The sequence below is a fragment of the Corvus moneduloides genome, chromosome 2 (assembly GCF_009650955.1).
Source record: "Corvus moneduloides isolate bCorMon1 chromosome 2, bCorMon1.pri, whole genome shotgun sequence".
NCBI classification, from domain to species: domain Eukaryota; kingdom Metazoa; phylum Chordata; class Aves; order Passeriformes; family Corvidae; genus Corvus; species Corvus moneduloides.
In genome coordinates, this window is record NC_045477.1 from 3,813,849 (window position 1) to 3,835,144 (window position 21,296).

The 21,296-nt window shown below is 36.7% G+C and overlaps 1 protein-coding gene across 4 annotated transcripts in view; it reads left to right on the plus strand.

Moving 5' to 3' along the window:
- The window catches only part of EPHA6 (EPH receptor A6), a 388,929-nt gene that overhangs the window by 21,382 nt on the left and 346,251 nt on the right, over positions 1 to 21,296 (plus strand). For all 4 annotated transcript variants that reach the window (XM_032095757.1, XM_032095772.1, XM_032095765.1 and 1 more), the window contains exon 2: positions 6,407 to 6,471. In XM_032095757.1, the coding sequence (XP_031951648.1) occupies positions 6,407 to 6,471 (65 nt within the window). The remainder of the gene's footprint in view (positions 1 to 6,406; positions 6,472 to 21,296) is intronic.

The window sequence follows — 21,296 nt, forward strand, 5'->3', positions numbered from 1 at the left end:
CATAGCAAACAGTAAGACTGAAACACATAACTGAATCAAATGAGAAAATAGGGGAAATTATTCCTTAAGCACCTGTGTGTAATGTAAGGAAAGAAAAATGGTGCTGGGGGGGAATTAGTTTTTGAAGATTCTCATTGGAGACCTTGTGTGATGGAGGAGAACAGTACCAAGGTAAAGACAAGCATTTATCCAATATATCCATCTAATAACGTTGCAAACTTCTTAGCACTGACAAGATGAATGTATCGTGAATGGGATGTACATGAAATATTATTCTGGCCAATTCTCATTCATTAAAAGAGAATTTTAAAAATGTTTGTGTGAGTGTGCAAATATGAGAATAAAAAAGGTGAAAGGGACTTTTAAAAGTTCCCAATTAGGAAATCATTGATCAGTAAATAAAGGCCAGTTTTGGATAACAACCTACATCAGAGGTAACACGAAAGCAGAAACTAGAAATATAAACATTTCTCATAATGAATGGAAAAGAGAGGATACATGTGGAAATTAATGCATGTTAGAAAATATGAAGTGTAGAAAACTGAAAATAAAATGTAATAAAAGCCCAAGCCTCACAACACTCAGGATAATGGAAATTTCTCTATTGAATTATGAATAAAAATGTTTGTGTGAATGGTATTGAACTATTTTTAGAAAGAGGCAGAAAATAATGTGTTTGAGATTGGGAAAATCAGAAATAGTGATTTAGTCATATAACGTGAAGAATATGAAGTACTCCCCATCTGGCATAAATAGTTCTCTTCCAATAGTCCTGAAAGAATTGGCTGAGGACATCTCTGGGCTATTGATGGCAAATTTAATGAGTTCAGGGACTCGGGGAATTCAGGAATATTGGAAAAGCGTAGGTGTTAGAGTTGTGGTTTGAAAAGAAAAGGGAAGCACCATTAACCAGGTAACTAGATTTTTATAAAACTCACATTTGGAGAGGATTCGAGAAGTCATTTATCTCCCCCGCTCTGCCCCAAGGCAACAGGAGATTATGCAGAAACCAGGCCTGACAGTGTTCAAGGTGTCTTAAAAGCCTCCTGGAGTGGAGATTCCCCAAGTTCCCAATTAGTCACAGCTCTCCCTCTTCTTTGCAACTGTAGGGTAGCAAGGATTTTCCTGGAGTCTAACATAAAACTCTTGGAAATGTTGAGGAGGGTGGAAGGATTACTCTCTCTGTTCTGCTGGCTCTAATCCTGCTTATCTCGGGCAAACAGCATTGTCAATACTTTGTTTTCTCTCTGATTTGCTGTGACTCCTGTACACTTCCCTGGCAGAATTGCTATCTAGACAGGTGCTCCTCATACTCTATTACTGCATCTCATTAATCTTGCCTAAACCAGAGAGCTGTTGCATGCAAAATAATGAAAATTATGGAAAAGGATTCAATTGATACGTGCATAATGAATGCCAGTTTATTTGGTTTATGGAAAACAGGCCTGGTCATAAAACCAAGCATTTAAATAATTTTTCCCAGTTGATTGCACATTAATTGCCAAGGTAACTTGGATATTGCATATCCCCTTCTTCTTTCTGTCTTCCTCAGGCAGGCAAGCCACAGCAGTAATATGTTGAGATTTTTTATATTATAACAAAATATGACAGAGTCTTCTGACAATAAAAAGCTGAAATTTTTTTTTACTAAATGGGTTTTTAAAAGAACAAGGTCTAAGAAACCTTAAAGTCGTTTTAGTGACTGTTGAATCACAGAATTCGAGATATTTGTTATACACCATTCAATATTCTAACATTTTTCATTAGTAACATGAAAATAAATATAAACTCAATAGCTGACAAAAGAGTAGTAAATAAAGAAAGAAGGAAGGTGTGCAGACAGGGAGGAGCCTTTATCACTTAGTAAAGGTCAGCCTTTGCAAGTGAAACTTGTTTTAATATAAACAAATGGATCTTTGTACATTCAAGCACAAAAATATAACCCAAACTGAAAAAATGAATGATGAAAAGGAGTGAGTCTGTATAGGACAGTGTTCTTGTAGAGTAATAACAGCCTATGACTGTAATGCTGCAGCAAAAAATAGGCTAATGTGACCTTGGACATATAAACAGGATGCAAAAATAGCCAGGGCTCTTAATACATATTGTTAAAAGGAATTATTTCAGAATACTGCATGTGATCCTCTTTTTAAAAATGAAAAAAAGGATAAAACCTGAAAGAAAGTACAGACACTTCAGAAGAGAACAATTCTCCTGAGGGCTGGAAGTGAGAGACTTCAAAAGCTTTGTGAGTTTGTCTTATAAATATAAACTTTGCAATCAATAATAAAGTTCTCAGGGGCAAAACCAAAGATGCCAGTTTTGCCCATTTCTGGGGGTCATCTGTAAGGCCTCCCTACCCTGCTGGAAGATACTGAAACTTTCCAGCGTTTTTTGAGGTATCTTTTACTCAGTACAGATGAGATATTCCTGAGTTGTAAGTGCTGTCTTCAGAAATTAATGTCTGTGTCTCCTTCTGTTTTCCTTGCAAATATTAGGCCTACCCACTACGAGGTATGAAATGTCTACAATGGGCAGATCAAACTGGGTGATCTGATACCAGACTGTGATTCCATGAGGTTGGCCAAAATCCTTTATTATTTGTGTTAATTTACACATATCCTGTCTGGAGATAGGTAAAAAAAGAAGAAAAGAAACCGGTGACGTGAATGTTTGTAAGGCTTTTTCCTTGGTTGTACAGACACAATTGCAGAGTTCATCTTTGGAAGAGTATTTTGGAATTAGAATTAAAATTCCCCATTCTCAGTCCTCGGAGCTTTGCTCATCATAATTTTAAGTAAAACAGTTTCCTTGGGACCAGATAAAGTCTCTGAAAAGATTAATTTCAGTTGTAAAGTCTAATAATAGCAGTGTAAGATCTGTCCAGAAAAAAGGAAACTGAAGCTCAATATGACATAATGAGTAATAATAATATAATATATATTAAAGTATGTGCTGGAAAACAAAGCTAAACACTTCTAAGTATGAACTGTGCAGGTAATTAAACAATAGGCTTACAGGTGTATGTTTAAATCTGTATATTATTGTTAGGCAAGTGTTAGTATCCCCAGTTCAGTTATTTAAGGGAGGACATTCAAGTGCTAAATCTTGAGCTCTTTTCATCCAAAGAGATTTTTTAAAGGATCCTTGAGTTCATTTTGAATCGTGACATGACTTTGTAATGGCAGACCTAAACTCTTGTTCACTGTACAAGCCATCACCTCAGAAAAGTGCCTGCTAAAAGTGGAGATTGGATGTCACAAATGTCAATAACATTGCTTAGTCTCAACCCATGTACTCAGAGCCTTTGCCATAAAATATTCACCGCAGTAGTTCCAGACACACTTTTGTTTATGCTGGCAGCTAATGGCTTCTCTATAATGGCCACTTCTCATTTTTTAAAAGAAGAATGGAGCTTTTTATGGCATATAAAGGAGCATAAATAAGTAAATGTAAGGGCAAGGGTCAATAAATATGGCTTGCTGATCCCATTAACTTTTTAGAGAATTTTCTCCTTTTATTCATCATAGGTGTAGTGCCTGCCATCTCTATTCAGTCTCTTTGCCTGTGAATTTCCAGTTCTTTTGGAACTTTCCCTATCCTGCAGGCAGGGGGGAAGCCTCCACTCCCATGTGTAATTCAGATGTTTACATGCTGGCATTCCTCTTAGCCTGGAGCTCTTTGGCAGAGGAAATTTTCTGCCGTAAGAGCTGTGGGTTAGAAGCTTCTTGGCAGTGCAGATTTGTCTGCCATCAGGTCTGTGCTGCTGGGGATAGGCTGCTTCTTAATTACCTCGTTTAAAGATAGCTTGGGTGTCTTTGTCCCACGCTGAAGTCTAGCACGTAGCTATCTCCAAACCACTGAAGTGTGCGAGGATTTTATTGCTTTATCCGTGTCCTCATTTGTGTAGCAGGCCCTGTTGAATCCACAGCTTCACTGGAGTTTGTGTTTCTTTGGCATAAGCATAAGGTTTACTCAGTATTTGCACATTTTTGTTCGATAATTATTTTATGTCTTGTAATACAAGTGCTGTTGGAGAGACAGTCTTTTCATTGTTAGGATTTTCTTTTCTGACTCTGAAGGTGATACCATTCTAGTTCTGGTTAGTAGTTGTTTAGTGGTTTGAATTCTCCAGTTGGTTTGAATTTTCCAGTTCTTACAGATTTGGTAGCTCTAGGCAAGAATAGTGTGCATTCAAGAGCCTTGGTATGTCAAATGTATCAAAAATTGTATTTTAACAGAACTCAATTACTCATTGGGGATCATTTGGTAAATGTATATGAGGAATATTATTAGATCATGGCTCAACTAAATCTAAACTTAATGTACTTTCAGTGATGAATTTACTCTGGTTTTTAATTTTTTTAATGTATAGCTTTGAGCCTTCAAGTAGTACTTGATTAATTCAGGCAAGGAATTAATTAATTCAGGCTCCACTGAAGAAATGAATTAGTTTTCCTTTCTGTATTTTGGGTCTTGTTTCACAGAAGTATTAATTTTGAATACCTGGATGATATTTAGTAAATTGCAGTCTTGCTACCAGAAAAATTGTAAAACTGAAATGACACTTGAAACCCTGATGCCGTTTGTAGAAGGAATTTATTTCTGCCTGCAGATCCATAGGAATAGCACTTGACAAAGGGCAAGGTATAACTTGAAACTCAGCGGAAAACAAAATACATAACAAATGTATTCTGGGTGGAGAGAGGAGGGGGAGAGATGGAGAGAAGAAAACAAATATCTAAGATGACCTGAACTGTTCTCAGAAACCTGCTGAGTTGTTGGTCTGCTCTATGAAAAAAGAAGTATCTAAAGCCACTTTCTTAATTTTTTTGGAGGTAACAGATCCCCTGTAGATTTTAACTTAAAAGTTTTACACAGGAAACTGCTGCATCAAATGTGAAGTGGGAAGATGCTTTTCTTGACTCCAACAAGAGCATGGTAGCCTGACACAATCAGAAAATACTGGCACCTGTAAATCACAGCTTTTTAAGTAAGCAGAAGACAGCAATAGTCTCAATGGGGATAAGTGATCCAATGTTTGGAAGTAAAATAAGCATTGTAAAAGATGGTAATTTATACTCAAATTGTTCACAAAACTTCACACAGTGAAGTGGTGAAGAAGTGGAGAGCAGAATACTCGCCTTTGTTGAATACCTTTTCAGAATGTCATAATTTCTTCACGTACACCATTAAGTTTTTATGTGGTTTATGTTGAGCTTTCTACTTGCCTGTAAGTCTATTGACGAGACAGCAAACTTCATTTTCAGGGTAAAAGTCAGCATCCATTCAAATGTAGAGGAGCTCTGACTGTCACTAATACAAAAGAGAAGGAAAGATGCTGGGTCAGCTTCCTTCTAATAAGCTGCCAAGTTCAGTGTCCATCCCAAGGTGCCTTTTCCATAAGGCAGAAAAACATGACCTGGCTTCTGCTGCTGCTGTACTGATTTATAGAAACACATTCTAGATAGCTGTACATTAACTATTTGGACAGACAAGAGGTGGAAGACAGTGCACAGCAATATAAACCCCACAAATGCATGGATTGTGGGGTCACGTTCCAAACTAAGTGCTTAATTATTTTTCTCCATCATTTAACCATTCAAAGAAGAACTGGAATTAGTGGGCTGTAAGGAGGAACTCAGCAGTCAAAACACACCAACTCAATAATTAAAATAAACTGCCCTATATAATACTTAATTTTGTGCTTAAATCCTAGTTTAGATTTCTGAAGTTAGCGGGTCGGATGAAACAATTCCATTAGAGGGCAGTAGTACCTGTGGGTAAAATGTCTTGTGCTAAATATTTTGCTTAGCATCAGTGAATGGAAGTGAAAAATGAAGCTGATGTAATTTAACATTAAAATAATGCAGAAACATTTTGTAGTATGCAAGTACAATAATGCACATCCTATCATATAACAAAAAACCAACATGAATATGACAGAACTGATGCAAAATACATGCAGCAGCTTTTAACACTGATACTACAGCTAAGATAGAAACTGAAGTTATTTGTTTTTCTGTGTTCTCAATTTGTAAATTGTATGACTTTCTTTCTGGGAAGTTTATGGGTTTCATCAAAAAATCTTACTTGTGAAACTGTTTATTTTATTAGCTTTAATGCTGCGGACTCTCCAGATTTCCAGACAAGGGATTGCAGGAATGTGCATGTTTACTCAGGCACCTTTTAATGGTTAAATTTCAGTAGTATATTGTGTTTTGCCAGTGATTTCTGCAAAAGATTAAGGATTTTTTGTGAGTTTTGAGATGTTTGTTAGATAATGAAAGCCATGAAAGCCTAAACGAACCTGGCTAACATGGCAAGTTCAGTCCTTACTGTTTTAATACTTTATTATGTCTAATCCAAACAATACCACAAACACCATTTCTTTTTCTGTTTTCAGTTGTGCTACTTGATACTACAACGGCCCTTGGAGAACTAGGATGGAAAACATTTCCCTTAAATGGGGTAAGTCTCCCACCATTTGAGGTTTTTTTGGTCTGGATTTTGGCATTCGGACACTCTGGAAGTGAATGGCTCATGCATGAGTGGATATTGTTGCAATATAGACTCGTCAGAAGGCTTTAGTTGTTCTTGGGACTGGAGCTGCCTGTGTTGTGAGTAGGAATAACAGATGCAAGAGTGACATGAGTACACATTGTTATGCCCTTCTCCTGCTTTTCTGAGTGCTAAGTATCTATCTTACTTTAAATCCAATTCTAACTGTTACACATCATAAAGTTTCATATTAAAAACTCCTACACAGGAGGAATGTGTTATGATGACTCTTTTTTTGTGTGTGTGAAATAAAAGGAAAAATAATTTTCAGTTTTGCAAATTGGAACAAAAATTTTATGGCTTAAGTGAGAACCAGTATGGACTTTACCATCTGATAATAGGGTATCAGATAACCTAAGTCAGAAAAACGAAAACATTAATAGTGTCTGTTATCCTTGGGGACAGTGAAGAGCAGCATTTTTACTCTCTAAAGTTCAACCATCAGTGCTTTGCCAGTGGCTACACTTTCAGAACCTGTTTTTTTCTTTCCACCCAGCTAATGCATGTCACAGAATGTCAGGGGCACTTGGAGTTTCACTTTTAAAGGAAGATGCACTATTCTGGAGCATTTAACACATTTTGTATCAACTTCTAGTTCTGATGTCACTGTACAGTATTATTATTTTTATACCAGGTTGCATTATCTCTTGATTCTTGTGTACAAGGCATATAATTACTTGTGTCTCTGAAATGAGCTCAGAAAATACTGTTTTTCTGAGAGAAACATCTTGTTCCATTTTCAGTCATTTTATTTTCCATGATCTATTCCAGAAGGAAGTAGAAATTGTCTACCCTCAGCACCCTAATAATCCATTTTTATAAAATGCCTTCTATGTCTTTGCCCTCAGGGATTTCAAGCAATGTGACATTTCTTAATCTCAGCCTGTTTTCAACCTTATCGATTACTCTTTTTCTTTGTATTCCTAGACATAAATTCCATCTCTCACAGATACTTCTGTGTTTTACATTTTGTATGCAGTCTCATGCAATCTGAGTTACAATTCTGAAAGTTTTATTTCCTTTAAAAATCCCAGACAAAGCAAATACTGCCATAAACCACAATGAGAAAATCCATCAAGGAATTTTTGCTCTAGCAAAAAGTAAGGACTGTCATCGACCATGATGAGAAAATTCAGTGAGGAATGTTTTGCTTGAGCACCAGGATGAGCTCCTTTGACGTGCACAGTACATTTGGAAAGCACACAAGATATAATTGCAGTTATTCTGGAAATTCTTAAAAGCTTTAGGTACTCCAAAAGCAACAGCGATAGTATACAAGCACAAAAACATGTGCCCTCCAGGTTGATTTAAAACATAGGTGTTATAACATATATTTTTTGGCTCATCATACATACCTTAAACAATAGTTTTGCAGCCTCTTGAGGTTTTTGGGTGTCTTAGGACCTCTGCTGTGTATTAAGAACTGGCAGCACTTACTACAGTACAAGGAGTTTACATTTCAGTAAGAACCTGGAATTCAATTATTAAAATATTTCCCAAAAATATACAAAGTGGTTTGAAAAAAAAAAAAATGCTAGAGTAAATATGGGGGGGAAAAGTGGAATCATTTATGTTGGAAAAGACCTTTCAGGTCACTGAGAACAACTGTTAACCCAACACCACTATGTTCACCACGACACCATGTCCCCAAATGTCACATTCAAACACTTTTTGAACACTTCCAGGGCTGGTGGTTTATGTCCACAGTGCTATCTAGTCTGTGTTACTCATCTCTCCTAATATAATTCCGAATATGGCACAAGCATTGGTGTGATTGAGATTATCACTGCAGAAATAAGAATCAGTTCTGTCCCATGATGAGCACATTAGGATTTTCTTGTTTCCTAGAGTGGAGTGACAGATTTTGAATTGTTGGTGGTTTTTGAAAGACATTTTTGTTCAGATACTATCCAAATCTAATGTGTTGCTTTAATCAAACCTTTCAAGTGTTTATGTAGTGTTTATGTGTGTAAGGAAAATGTCATTGATATATGGTTACTGCTCTGCTGAACATTTTTGATAGTTACAAGGATGGGAGGATGGGTTTTCTTGAGACTGTGACATTAGCAGAAGTCATTAATTTACTGGCATACTCAGTCACAAGGAATGTTTTCATTAAATTAAAGAGCAACTGAAGTAATAATGCTTGGGATTTGGGTAACATTGGGTATGCCTCAGAGATTTTAAACTAACAGGCCAGGGTGAAGTGGGATAACAAATCAAGAGGTCCCTTTGGAACTTGCAGAACCTTAACCTTCGCCTCCCAGACTTTTAATTTATAGGAGATTCATGACATAACATTTGTAAGCTTTTCAGCACTGGTCATCATTGAGCTGCAATGATAACTGTGTTATCCATGTCTTGGGAGTATAATATGTGGTTTTGGTTTTTAATTTTCATCCCGGTTATTTGTGCATCCTTCCTGAAGCATGAGAATTCAATAGGTTTTTCTTACAAATGTGTTTTCTTTATTTGCTTGTCAGATTTTTTTCCTTGTATTTTGAACAGGTAATAAATTTAGTGCTTAGAGCTACAAAAATGCAGCATAAAACATTAATATTTCTGAGGTCAATAGCATCAACTTTTGTTGACTGAGTTCCAATTTAGCTTCTTAGTGCTGGGCTGTCTAAAATTTCTACCTTAATAATGGACACATCTGATACTTCCTCTGTTCTTTGGGCTATAGTTCAAAATGACCGATTGATTTATGAAAAAGCATGCACTATGGAATGAAAGGAGATCTTTACTCACCAACCTGTCACTCCATAACCTTGAAAACACAGAACAGGGTTAGTTTGTTGGGTTTTTTTTGTTTAGTACAAAAATGGGACGGCACAAGTTCGTATGTTTCAGAAGACGATGTGAATGGGAGCTGGTGAGCAGTCTGAAGTGCTCAAGTGCATGTGAAGCAAAATCCAGCATTCCAACCAAAGTCAGTTTGCTGACCTTGGGGACACAATTAGGGACTAGGAAAGAAAGGAAAAAACTCGAAAGTCCAACTGAAGTGCAGTGGTCCACGACCTTCATTTACAGTAATACTAATAAAATTACATACCTTATTCAAGTCCAGTTAGTGGGATTTTTTTCCTTCTGTCTTCAATGTAACTTTTTAAAACATATTATTTATTTCCCATTGCATTAATCAATGAAACACAATTTTATGAGCAGAGTTTGCTCAGAAGCTGTGGTTTGGGGAGTGTTGCCATAAGGGCATACAGTATTACTGTTCTTTTTGTGTTATGAATTTTTTGAGACTAATCTTGTCAAAGTACTGATTTTTTTTCCCTACCAGACTGATTATTTTACCCTCTCTGTTAAAATAATTGTTTTGCAGTAAATGCACCAGTCAGCAATTTTTTTTTTTAGCTGCTTCTTAGCTAATTAGGAGACATTACTGTAGTTTATGGTAACAAAGTTTTGACTGGCTTGGTCCTGTTTGTCACAGATGGCACTGAGGTTTTCCTGGGCCAACCTGCAAACATTCCTTTCAATGCAGCTGCATCCATCTTCACCTTCATCTTTTAACTTGTATCTCAGAAGGTGATTGGGGGAATATATCTTGGAGCATTCTTATACAATACTTAACATTTTAAACTATTCATTTTCTTAACTAGACTGTCTCTGAAGCATATTTATGAACATAAGGAAGTTTATATACTTAACACTTATTTCTTAAATAAAACAATGGTGTGTTCTCAGCATTGTTTTGGTCACCAGTATAAACACAGCACCATATGGCAGCTGGAAAGAAATTAACTCTGTCCCAGACAGACACAGTAAACATAATTAAAATTCAAGTTGTGTGAAAATTACCAGGAAAAAACAGCAATACCATAAAAAGACTTCTATCTAAAGGTATTTCACTTCTCTTCCAAACAAATCATAGAATCATTTGGGTTGGAAATGATTCAGATCACTGAGTCCGACTGCAAATTAATGCTGCCAAGTCCACCACTAGGCCATGTCCATAAAGTGCCACATCGACTTGTCTTCGCACATCTCCAGGGTTGGGGACTCAACTACGTCCCTGGACAGCCTGTTCCAATGCTTGGTAACCTTTCCCATGAAAAAAAATCCTAATATCCAATCTCAGCCTCCCCTGGTGCAACTTTAGGCAATTTTCTCTCATCCTGCCACTCGTTCCCTGGGAGAAGAGACCGATCCCCACCTGGCTACACCCTTCGATCAGAGAGTTGTAGAGAGCGATAAGGTCTCCCCTGAGCCTCCTTTTCTCCAGGCTCCCTTTCCCCAGCTCCCTCAGTGGCTTCTTGTAACACTCCAGACCCTTCCCCAGCTCCATTCCCTTCTCTGGACTCGCTCCAGCTCCTCTTGTCCTGAGGGGCCCAAAACTGGACACGGAATTCGGGGTGTGGCCTCACCAGTGCTGAGTGCAGAGGGACAATCACTGCCCTGCCCCTGCTGGCCACATTATTGCTGCTCCAGGCCAGGATGCCATTGGCCTCCTTGGCCACCTGGGCACACTCTGAACAGGCTGTGGAACAGAGAACTGCAGCTGTGTGGGGAGATGTTGCAGAAGTAGCAAGAAGCAAAGTTTTAAAACAGAACTGAGGACATTTTTGAGAGAAAAAATGCACCCAAAAGTCTAAGTTCTTCCTTCTATTACAGCAGTTCAGCTGTGATAATGATGTAGTTACATCTGTGAAAGCAACAGGATTTCAGAGGTGTTAGAGAGGCTGTGGTTTTAATAAGAACTTAGTAGAGGGTAGGGATTTAGCTGTCAGAACATTTAACAGGAATGAAAGCAAAGGAAGGAAGCTAATCAGATTTTCACACAATATGGGGAATTTACAGACATGACATTAAGAAAAAATATTGGAAGTCACATATTTGAGCTGTAATTTGGGCATAATCAGATACCATCCTCTGCAATGCCATATTTAGAATCCTTTTTGACAGTCAAGTCATTATTTGAGGGAAAAGGTTAAGTCAAGGGGTAAGCTTTTTGAGATTAATTTCCATCTGCAGAGATGAAACAATTAGGTAGTTAAATGTCTAGAAAAGCTTTTTTAAAGGAGTTGTAGTTGCTAATATGAGACGACTTGGTCGTGGGAGTCCAGTTTCCATGTTTCTTTTAGGAACATCTCTTAGAACATGAAAGCTTTTCTTGAAAACTGCACGTCCCAGGAACTGTCAAGTCTAGGTAGATTGGTACAAGTCTAAATTTTTGGTTTTGCCTGTATTATTTCCTGGTAAAACAGCAAAAATCTTCATTTACTTGGAAAGCCCAGGGGCCGCAGAATTAGCTGTGGCTGTGTTGGGAATTTGATAATCTACTGGCTGGCTGCAGGGTTATGGGAGCATGGTCTATCAAAAACAGGTACATTCACAAAATGTGCAAGGCACTGTAATGAGACAGTATTTGTCATCTTCAGTTTTTCTGTACATACACTTGGGCAGTATCCTGATTATTTTTGTGTGGAACATCTCATTGCAGATTCCGTGGAGGCTTGACCAAAATACATAGTCATGTTCTTACTTGGATATTGCAAATTTGGGCCCACTGGTGCTTGCCACTGTGCAGTCAAAGATCTGAACCATTCATAGCCTAAATAATAACATATAATTTGTTGTAAATTAAAAACAAAACCCCCAACATCACCCCCCCCAAAAAAAAAAACCACAAACACCAAAAAAAACCCAAACAAACAAAAAACTCAAACAACAAAACCAAAATAAACCCTACAAACTACTTACAGGGAAGCAGATAAAATGGAGGAGGATTATAAATAAATTTGTGTGCTCCAAGTACAGAACAGCCATGTACTTACAGCTCATATATAATCTGTAATAGTACAGCATTAGAAGACATTTCTGAAATGCTCAACCAAATGCAATTTATTGTATTCTTAGTGTATTGTGTGGTAAATCTGAACTTTATGATAGTAGTGTTGCCTATAGTTTTTGCATTAATTTTCCATTCCTGTTTAGTTTAAATAGTCTTGTGTACATATATATTCCTGGTAAAGGCAAAATTTACTGTACATATTGATTATTTTTCAATGTATATCGTATATTATATAGCAAAAGAGGGCAAAGAGTGGCTGTGGCACTATTTATATTTCCTGTTAAGTTTTGCATTTTAAGTGTGAGAACCGTTATAAGCAGTAGAGCACAGTAAACATTTAACTCTTTCAGTTGTGCAGCCCCACAAAATGAATGCTAATTCTGTATTATTTTTTCAAAAATACATTGGTTGGAAATAAACATCAATGCCCTCAGTGCACAAAAAATGCTTTTTAAGTCTTTGTAGGCTTCACATTCATCTCTTGCATTCAGAAGTTTACAATATTTTGGCTTACCAAAAAGGGCAGTAAGAGAAAAAAAAAAGTATAATTTAGTGAAAATTAACACAACATTGTCTTTTTGTTTTATAGAGAAAGAATTGTGTTTTGAGAAGGAAAACATAGTGGGTTGGAGGAGGAAGAATGGTTGATTGATTGATTAATTGATTGAAGTTCTGTGGGGTGTATTTTCAGCAGTGTTAGATTACAGAATTTTATGGTTTCTGTCATGAAAATATTCTGAAATTCATAAAAAATTCGCTCATATGTACATTCCAAATTAAATACAATATTTTCTGATATAATTCAGCCTTCACTGTGCACACACAAGGAGCAAGAAAGAATGCCAAACCGCGTGCTGCCCAGTAAAAAATCAAGGAAAAGCCAGAACAAAAGTAAAGTGGAAGAAAAGCAATATTTATGGAAATAATAGGTGCATACTGAACACCTCTTTATCTGAACCATCGTATTTTCAGAGACTTCAGAATTGCTGTACTGAACTCTTGGGAAATACCCCTTGAAATTCCTGTGTGCTTAGGAAATGGTCTCATAAATGCTAAAGTAGGTGATAAATATCTAGATACTCTGAAATGAAATCTCTCTGAATTGTTCCAAAGCCACAAAAATACTTTTTTTTTTCCAAGAGAAAAGGTAAAATTGGCAGTAGCAGCAGATGCTTCACTGTCTCACAACCAGTTGCTGCTTTTTACTTAGATGCTGTGCTCGGTAATTTAGGGAAACTCTGAGCAAACTGCTGCTTTCTTTTTATCATTTTTAGTGCCAGGAATAATTTCTTTTGTATAATGAAAAATGAAAGAATTAATTTATTCTTAAGGATTTGCAGTAGCCTGACCTTATATTGGAAGCCTTTACTTAGACTTAACAGAAAAGAAAGCTAAAAAACTTCCCCCAAAAACTATGCCAGCTTTACTTTTGAACAGTTTACAGATGTTTAAATACATTGTATGAATTTTTAAAGTTACGGGAAAGCAACCAGATTATCAAGCTTGAAGCATTCTCTAAGCCTCTTTTACATACTTAGGAACACATAGTCCCCCGTTCAAATGGCACTAAATCATTCATGTTCTGATGGTGCTTTAAATGATAGGATTATAGGATGTTTGTGGGGACCAGGAGTTTCAACCATTGCCAGGATGAAAATACAGTATCCAAATAGTTTTTTTGCTCCACTGGAGTTCTCACCAAGTGAGAAAAAAATACTCCAACTGGACTGAAAATGTGGTGTTGAAGAAATTCTCCTCTGCTTTGCCCTCTCTGCCAGTGGATGTCCAGACCTCTGGTACAACATTTGAGCTTGAAAACTCTTCTCTGAAGAACAGTTCTAAACAAAGTGTGCAGCAATTACTAGTCCAAAATGTAGAGAATTGTAGACTTTAGGTTTCAGAAGAGACACTTCACACGGTAATTTTCACACAATTTAATATCCTGCAAAGGGATCCAGGTGAGTACAGAGGCCTCTACCACATGGATTATGTATTTATGTCAGCAATCCTAGCAGAACTGGATACTCTTCACATAATCCTAACAATCTACTTCAAAAAGTGGAAAACAGATAGTTTGTGTATATGTCTATTGACTGCTAATAAGGAAACATAATTCTTTTTAATAATCATAATTCTGTGGAGAACAAAATAGAAAGGAACTCAGTATAAAATCCATGTATTTATAAATAATAATTTAGGACTGTATTTCAGATTTAAGAGGATAATCCTCTGCTATTGTATTTAATCAAAAGAATCCTATTCTAGGAGTTTAAAACAAAAAACACAACTTGCAGAAATAAAGTGAAAGATTACAAGTGCTGTTGAGATGTAGAACAGCATTTGAGGAACACAGGTATTCTACCTGACCTTTTGTTTTGTCTTCTAAGAAGTCTAATGATGTTTCTTTTAGGTTTACTAGTAGTGGGCATATTGTAGAGTAAGTAAAACAGTAAAACAAAGTTTAAGTTAGACATAGCAGCTGAACAGTGATGATATGCACAATATGGTCTTGTTCAGTGATTTCTCTCCATGTCTGTTAGTGCTTTTCATCAGCTTTCCATGCTATAAGGAATATTCCCCATTTCTTAATTTTCTTAAGGAAGAGCTCAAACATTTTGTTTTTCTTCTCAGCTGATGGATACATGGATACTCTTGCATTATGCCTGTGACCAATAGGTCATGAAGTGGTGAGCATTAGAATTTTTATGCCATAAAAATTGGGTAGAAATGCTGTACTATAGATACTACTGCATCCTCATGTTGGTTCTTGGCATGTTAGAAGAATGCTACTAATAATTTTATATCAAAATACATAAAGGCTTGATGGAGTTCACTATTAACACCAGCATAACTAAGGAGATTGCTTTGGTTCCCTTTTTGGTGTAGGATGCTAAGGGGATTGACTTTAGCTCCCTGATTCTTGCCATGATGATTAAGGGGATTTGTTTAAACACCCTATTTCATGTGGTATAGCTACTGTAAAAGGATTAGTTTTGGATTCCACTTCCACATGGGAAAGCTAAGGGGATTAGCTTTAGCTTTTCATGCCATGACGAAATAACTAAGGGCAATTGCTTTCACTGCCCATGTGGTTGCATCAAGATTTGTCTTTTTCTGTTCTTGTTTCAGTTTCTTTTCCTCTGCTCTTACTGCCCAAAGTCATGTGACATCAGGCTTCCTGCCCTCCAGGTAGAAGGTCCACTGCCCATACTGAGCTTTGCATCTGTTAAGGAAAACGAATGAGAAGTAATGAAATCCCACGTGTTTTGTTCTCTTCCTCATGGAAGCTCAAATGTTAGAATTCCTTTGGATAAAATCAAGTGTAGGAATTGCCATAACTGATAACAGTGCTAGTCCATGAAATGCAGTATTTGGTTTCTGGCAGTGAACAGGACCATGAGCTTCAGCTGTAGGTGAAGGTCTCAGGGACTCTTCACACTGCTCATAGGAGCAAAACTGTGGAGATTCCTGATAAAATCCAGCAAATCCACCAGCTGAGCCACAAGTGGTGTAGCCAATTCAGTGCAGCACCAAATCCACACCAACAGGCACTCTGTAAGGGCAGAATTTGTTATCTAAGGAGAGAAACCCCTAGACTTGAATGCTGTCAGAAACTCTGCTTGTGTTTCTCCAAGCCTTGCTTCTGTGAATACGCCAGTCCCAGGGGAAAAAGCTCTCTGAGGTCTTTGTACCAAATTGCATTGTGCAGCCAGCACAAATTAATATTTTCAAACCACTTAAAAGCAAATGAGATGTCTACATGTAAATTCAAAACAGGTGCTTCATGCACAGCTGATGAAATTTATGTCTGAGCTATTAAATAAACTGGGATCTGTGCTCTGGCTTTGAAGATGGGTGTCTCCACAAAGCTGTGTTAAATACTTGCTCTTACATGAGTCTCTGCCTAGGGAATGAGCAGGTTTTAGTCTATAAATCCAGAAACTAATGAGATTCTTCCTTTGGCAATCTATTTTTATGTATTTTTAAATTTTTATTTACTAGTGTAGTGGAAGTGCTTGAAACCTCACCTTAGAAAAACACTTTAACGTATTGATCTTTAAGGGATTAGGAATTTCATTCGAAGTGAAGCTTAAAATTAAAAAATGTGTTTAAATTTTGTAAAGAACTGGCCTTGTGTATCCATCTCATGTCAGAATAATCATAGATGTAAGCAATTAGGGAAAAAAGCAGATGTTAGCCACTGCCCAGCCCTGGCACTGCACTGGCACAGCTGTAGTCTTAGGAGCAGGATTCTGAAGAGAATCCTTCCAAAAACACCTGCTGTTTTCCAGAATTTCAGTTCTCCATAGTGGAATATAGCAGGACTATTTCAGCAGCTGCTGTTATGAGCTCTCAGTATTTCTACAATGTGCAGCCACTTGAGTTTTATATATACAGTCATGACTGTATATGAACATGAGATGTGCATATAGATCTACACTCCTCTAGGATTTATGTACTTAGATCTGGCCCTCTTGAGTTGTACAATTACCTTTTTTGAGCTTACAGCACACTCTGGAATTTACTTCACGCTTTGTACTGCTCAGTAAAACTCAGTGTTTGAATTCGTCCCTTCAGTGCCCTACCTCAGCTTTAAATTTCCAAGGCTCTTTTGCTGTGGCATTTTTCCCTTTGCTTCTAAAAATAAAACATCAAAAACAATTGGAAAAGAAAGCTGAGCTTCTATAAAATTTTACACATTTATTGAAGAGAAAAAAAAGAAAAATGCAATGGAGAGAAGTTCTTCCAGCAGCACTCACCTGCAGAACACTGTACATCTTTAGTTATGTGGAATAGATAGGAGTATCAAAGCATGCAGCAAACCACCTCAGTAAAAAATCTAATTCTCTGTAATGTATTTCAGATAACAGTGCCGTGAGAAATTTGACTTTCTATCAAGTCTTGCTGATTTACCCACAGTATGCAATCAGTGCTCGATACAGATGGAAACAATCAATTTTTCCCACTTGGGTCAGTGCAGGAAATCTCCTGAGGGAAAATGTTTTGTTCTTCATAATTATTTTGTTTTATATACGGAAGACTGTTTATAAGGTTGAAGGATTTTCTCTGCTGCAGAAGAGCCAGGATAACAGGGTAAGAGTTACTGCAGTGGCTTTGATCTGAATATTCCCTCCTCATGGGAGTCATCCTGAATCTACAGCCTGGTTGCCTGAGCTAGATATCATTTATAATGTGTGATTTTTAAAATTAATATTTCTAGAGTCCCTGGGAGTACTGTCACTTCCTGCATGTATTTTAAAGTTATGAATATACAATAAAATAAAGGGATATCAAATGAATCACAAGCAATGAGATAAATTTTGTGTACGAGTGAAGCTTGAATCTTCATAGAGTGTTGAGACAGGTTTTTCACTGCTATCACACCTTTTTGGGTAGTACTGTTGTATATAGCAGGGCTTTTTAAAATTCTCATCACGTGTTTTATGTCCACAGAGTTAAGGGTAGTCAGAAGAACGACAGAGCTTCTTCAGTGAAGACAAGTTTAGGCATGGGAACACTTACTAAGAGTAATGAATTGTAGTTTTTGTTAACAAAATGACAAAAATAGAATAACAGCAGTAACTTAAATACATGGTTGTAGTCAACTGTATTACGTTATAGAGAAAATAGAGGCCTAGAAAGCTTATTTGGCTTGCAGCCTCAGAAAACTGTTCTCTTCAACTGTCCCACTGAAAAAAAGGGGTTTTTTCTTGTCAATATCCCTATTTGTATTTTCACTCAACGAGTGAATCAAATATTAGTGTTGTGTCGGGAGTAACCAAAAAAAGCCCACTTTACTTTGGTTGCCTTAATTCCCTTGCCACCAACTAACAGAAAGTTTCACAACAGAAATTTAAACTGAGAATGGACAGTTTTTTGAGAGCAGTACAAGAATGATTTAATTTTTATATGAACTGCAGTCCAAAATTTCCTAGCACCTTAATGTTCAGTGAACATTTCAATGAAATTTTATAACTGTGTGCATCCTTTAGCCTACATCCTGCTGATACACAGGTTGCATAGAGATGCAAAATACTTAACTAAATATACTGACTAAACAGGATTTTAGAATTTCTGTTCTTGTAAAATTATGAAAAAATATATTATTAAGATTTTATGTTAAAATTCAAGTAGGGGATGCTTTTTGGAAAGCTTCTAAATTTTAGCTAAAACAAATGGTTGCATTTGAGATGATACTGCTAATTCCTTTTTTGGAGTTGTGATTTTAAATACAACTGTTGTAGGTGCTGTGTAGTACTGAAATATTTTCAAAGAAAAGTGCAGGAAGTGTTAAACCACTTGTTAAGAAGCAAAGTACATTGTTGAAGTCACTCTTTCTTTGATTTTAGTGAAGAGGAAATGGATTAGCTGGTAACTTCTGGTTTAAGAATAAAGTCAAGGTTATCAAAGATATGAAAAATATTTCTGGAGATTAGTGAAAAATTGTTTCTGTGCAGTTCTGTAGGTATTTTATACCGTTTCCAGTTAGTTTGGGTGGATTTTTTTTTTACTTTTCCCTGTGCTTTGATTTCTTCAAATTCTTCATTACAAAAGTTGAATGTTTATTTCTCATTTTTGATCTGTTTACATTTGCACTGATACATCAAAGCTGTTTAAATTTTAGGAATGATACTTGGCATAGGACACGTGAAGAGTGTTAAGCAGTGCCATAAAAGTTCTGCATCAATTGCAGCACACTTGGATTCCTTGGAATTCAACAGTTTGTAGGTACTGTGTGGTTCATATTGAAAGGGGAACACAGCCCTGTAAAGCTCACAGCTTTGCATGATACAATTTGTGATTGCTTTCATTACCCTTGGGAATGTGGCATTAGAAGTATACTTTTATTCCAAGTCTTAGTTTGTCTAAAGTAATGCCACAACCAATGCTGACTGACACTATATTTGAGACAGCAACTCTCTTAATCCCAGGATTTTTAAAAATCCTTTTAAAGAGTAAGGTACATTTCAAGAACTTAAATTAAAGGCAAATGTAAAGTTCCTACCATTCATGGATTCCCCAGCTCTTTTTTCACTTATTAAAGAAAACAGGGGACTAAATTTTACCATTTCTTTTTTTTTTGACTTACTGGACTTTGTCAGAGAGTGAAACACACCATAACAGGTGTGTTAAAAAAAATAAAAAAATCTGTATCTTTAGCTTCAGACTTGTCTCTTCTAGTGAACTTAATTTTTACAGTCTGCATCCATGGATCCAGCTCTCCATTCGCCCTGGATGGGGGCTGCACAAAAAACATTTGGTCAGAAATCTGTAGCATTGTACTGCCGGAACTCAGATGTTGCTTACAGTGCAGCTGGAAGAGCAAACATTCTAAGGACAAGGGAATTCAATAAAAAGTTGTAGCTGAAAATTTATTTTCATATCCATACAATTTTCAAATAAAATTAAATACTGAGGATTTCCTTCTTAAGTAATTGACAGACTAACATACCTTTTAAAAAGGAAGCTCAGTCTAATTTTAAGCACCCTATAGACAACTGACATAAGATTTTCTTTCCGTGGAATTTGATCCTAATTTGAGAGTTATGAAGTGTGTCTTGTTGTCCCTTGTAGAAATGTTCTGCATTTTTCTCTACTCCAAACACTTGGAAATTAGTCTTCAGTCTATGTGACAGTGTATTTCATATATCTGGTATCATACCTTGTTAAAGAGTTGTTAGATTTCAGCTAGCTAAGAGAAAAACAACACTACGCAAAAAATTTTGCTGTGTGAATCCTGGAATTAGGCAAGAATAAAGGAGTGATGGACACATGCCACATTTTTTACTCTGTTTTCTTTGTAGACAGATAATGAAATACATTTTCCAGCAAAAAACGCACAATGTTTTAGGTAACCATGGCTATTTACAGCTTAATTAAACGCAGAGAGCATTTGTTTAATTGACTGGGGAGTTGTTAATAGCAGCAATGGTATCTAATATAAATATCTGTAGATCATTTTCTGTGATCACACATTCTTGGGCTATGCTGCCTTTTAGAAGTTACTGTTCTTTCCAAATTGTTGTAAGTCTGGCTTTTTTGTACCTGCTGTCTCACAAGTTTTCTGGCTGCATTTTTCAGTTCCTTTGCATTCCTTCTCCTCCCTTCCAGTCTGTCACCAGGCTTGCAGCATTTTCATCTCTGCTACCTGCATTGCTCAGATTCCCCTCAGTGTTCAATCTGTTCTGCATTCACTTTGCCATGTTCTGGGCTGCATTTGTAATCATGTCCAGAAATAGGAACTGACAGTTGGTCAGCTGGAAAATGGGACAACCAAGAAATTGTGGTGACATCAGTTTAATGGACTTGAAAAACAACAACAAAAAAGACAAACCATATCTAGCATAATTTAATAACAAAGTGCTTCATTTATTACACAAATATTAGGATTGAATTTTCTGAGTCTACAGTGAAATTTTGCCTTTTTAGAAAATATTGATGCCTTTTAATTGAAATGTGTAGCTTCCATCTTTAACCTTTCACCAGCATCTGTAAAATACCCTCAACTACAGCCAGCCTTGGAAGTGAAATGATCCCAGTTATCAAACACTGAGTGAGGATTTGCTCCAGTCCCCCAAATCCTCAAAATTATGCCACCTGGGAGGGGTTTTTATTGCCCATGTATATGTACATATGAATATAACTCTATATATATATATATATGTAATATTGCTATATTACTTGAAGGTGGTTTGGGACTTAGGGTTATTATGTTCATGTTCATAACATTAAAACATTAAACTTGTACAATACATAAAGTATCTTTAAAGTATTGTGCAAACCCTTAAAAAGCCCCCTAATTCTGCTTTCAAAACAATACCCAGCTGGCCAGGCCCCCCGAAACATAACTTTTGGCCTTCCTCTATGCAAGTACATATTGAAAACAAATGTGCTCTTTTCCAAACAGCAACAATTTGGAAAGAGGGAT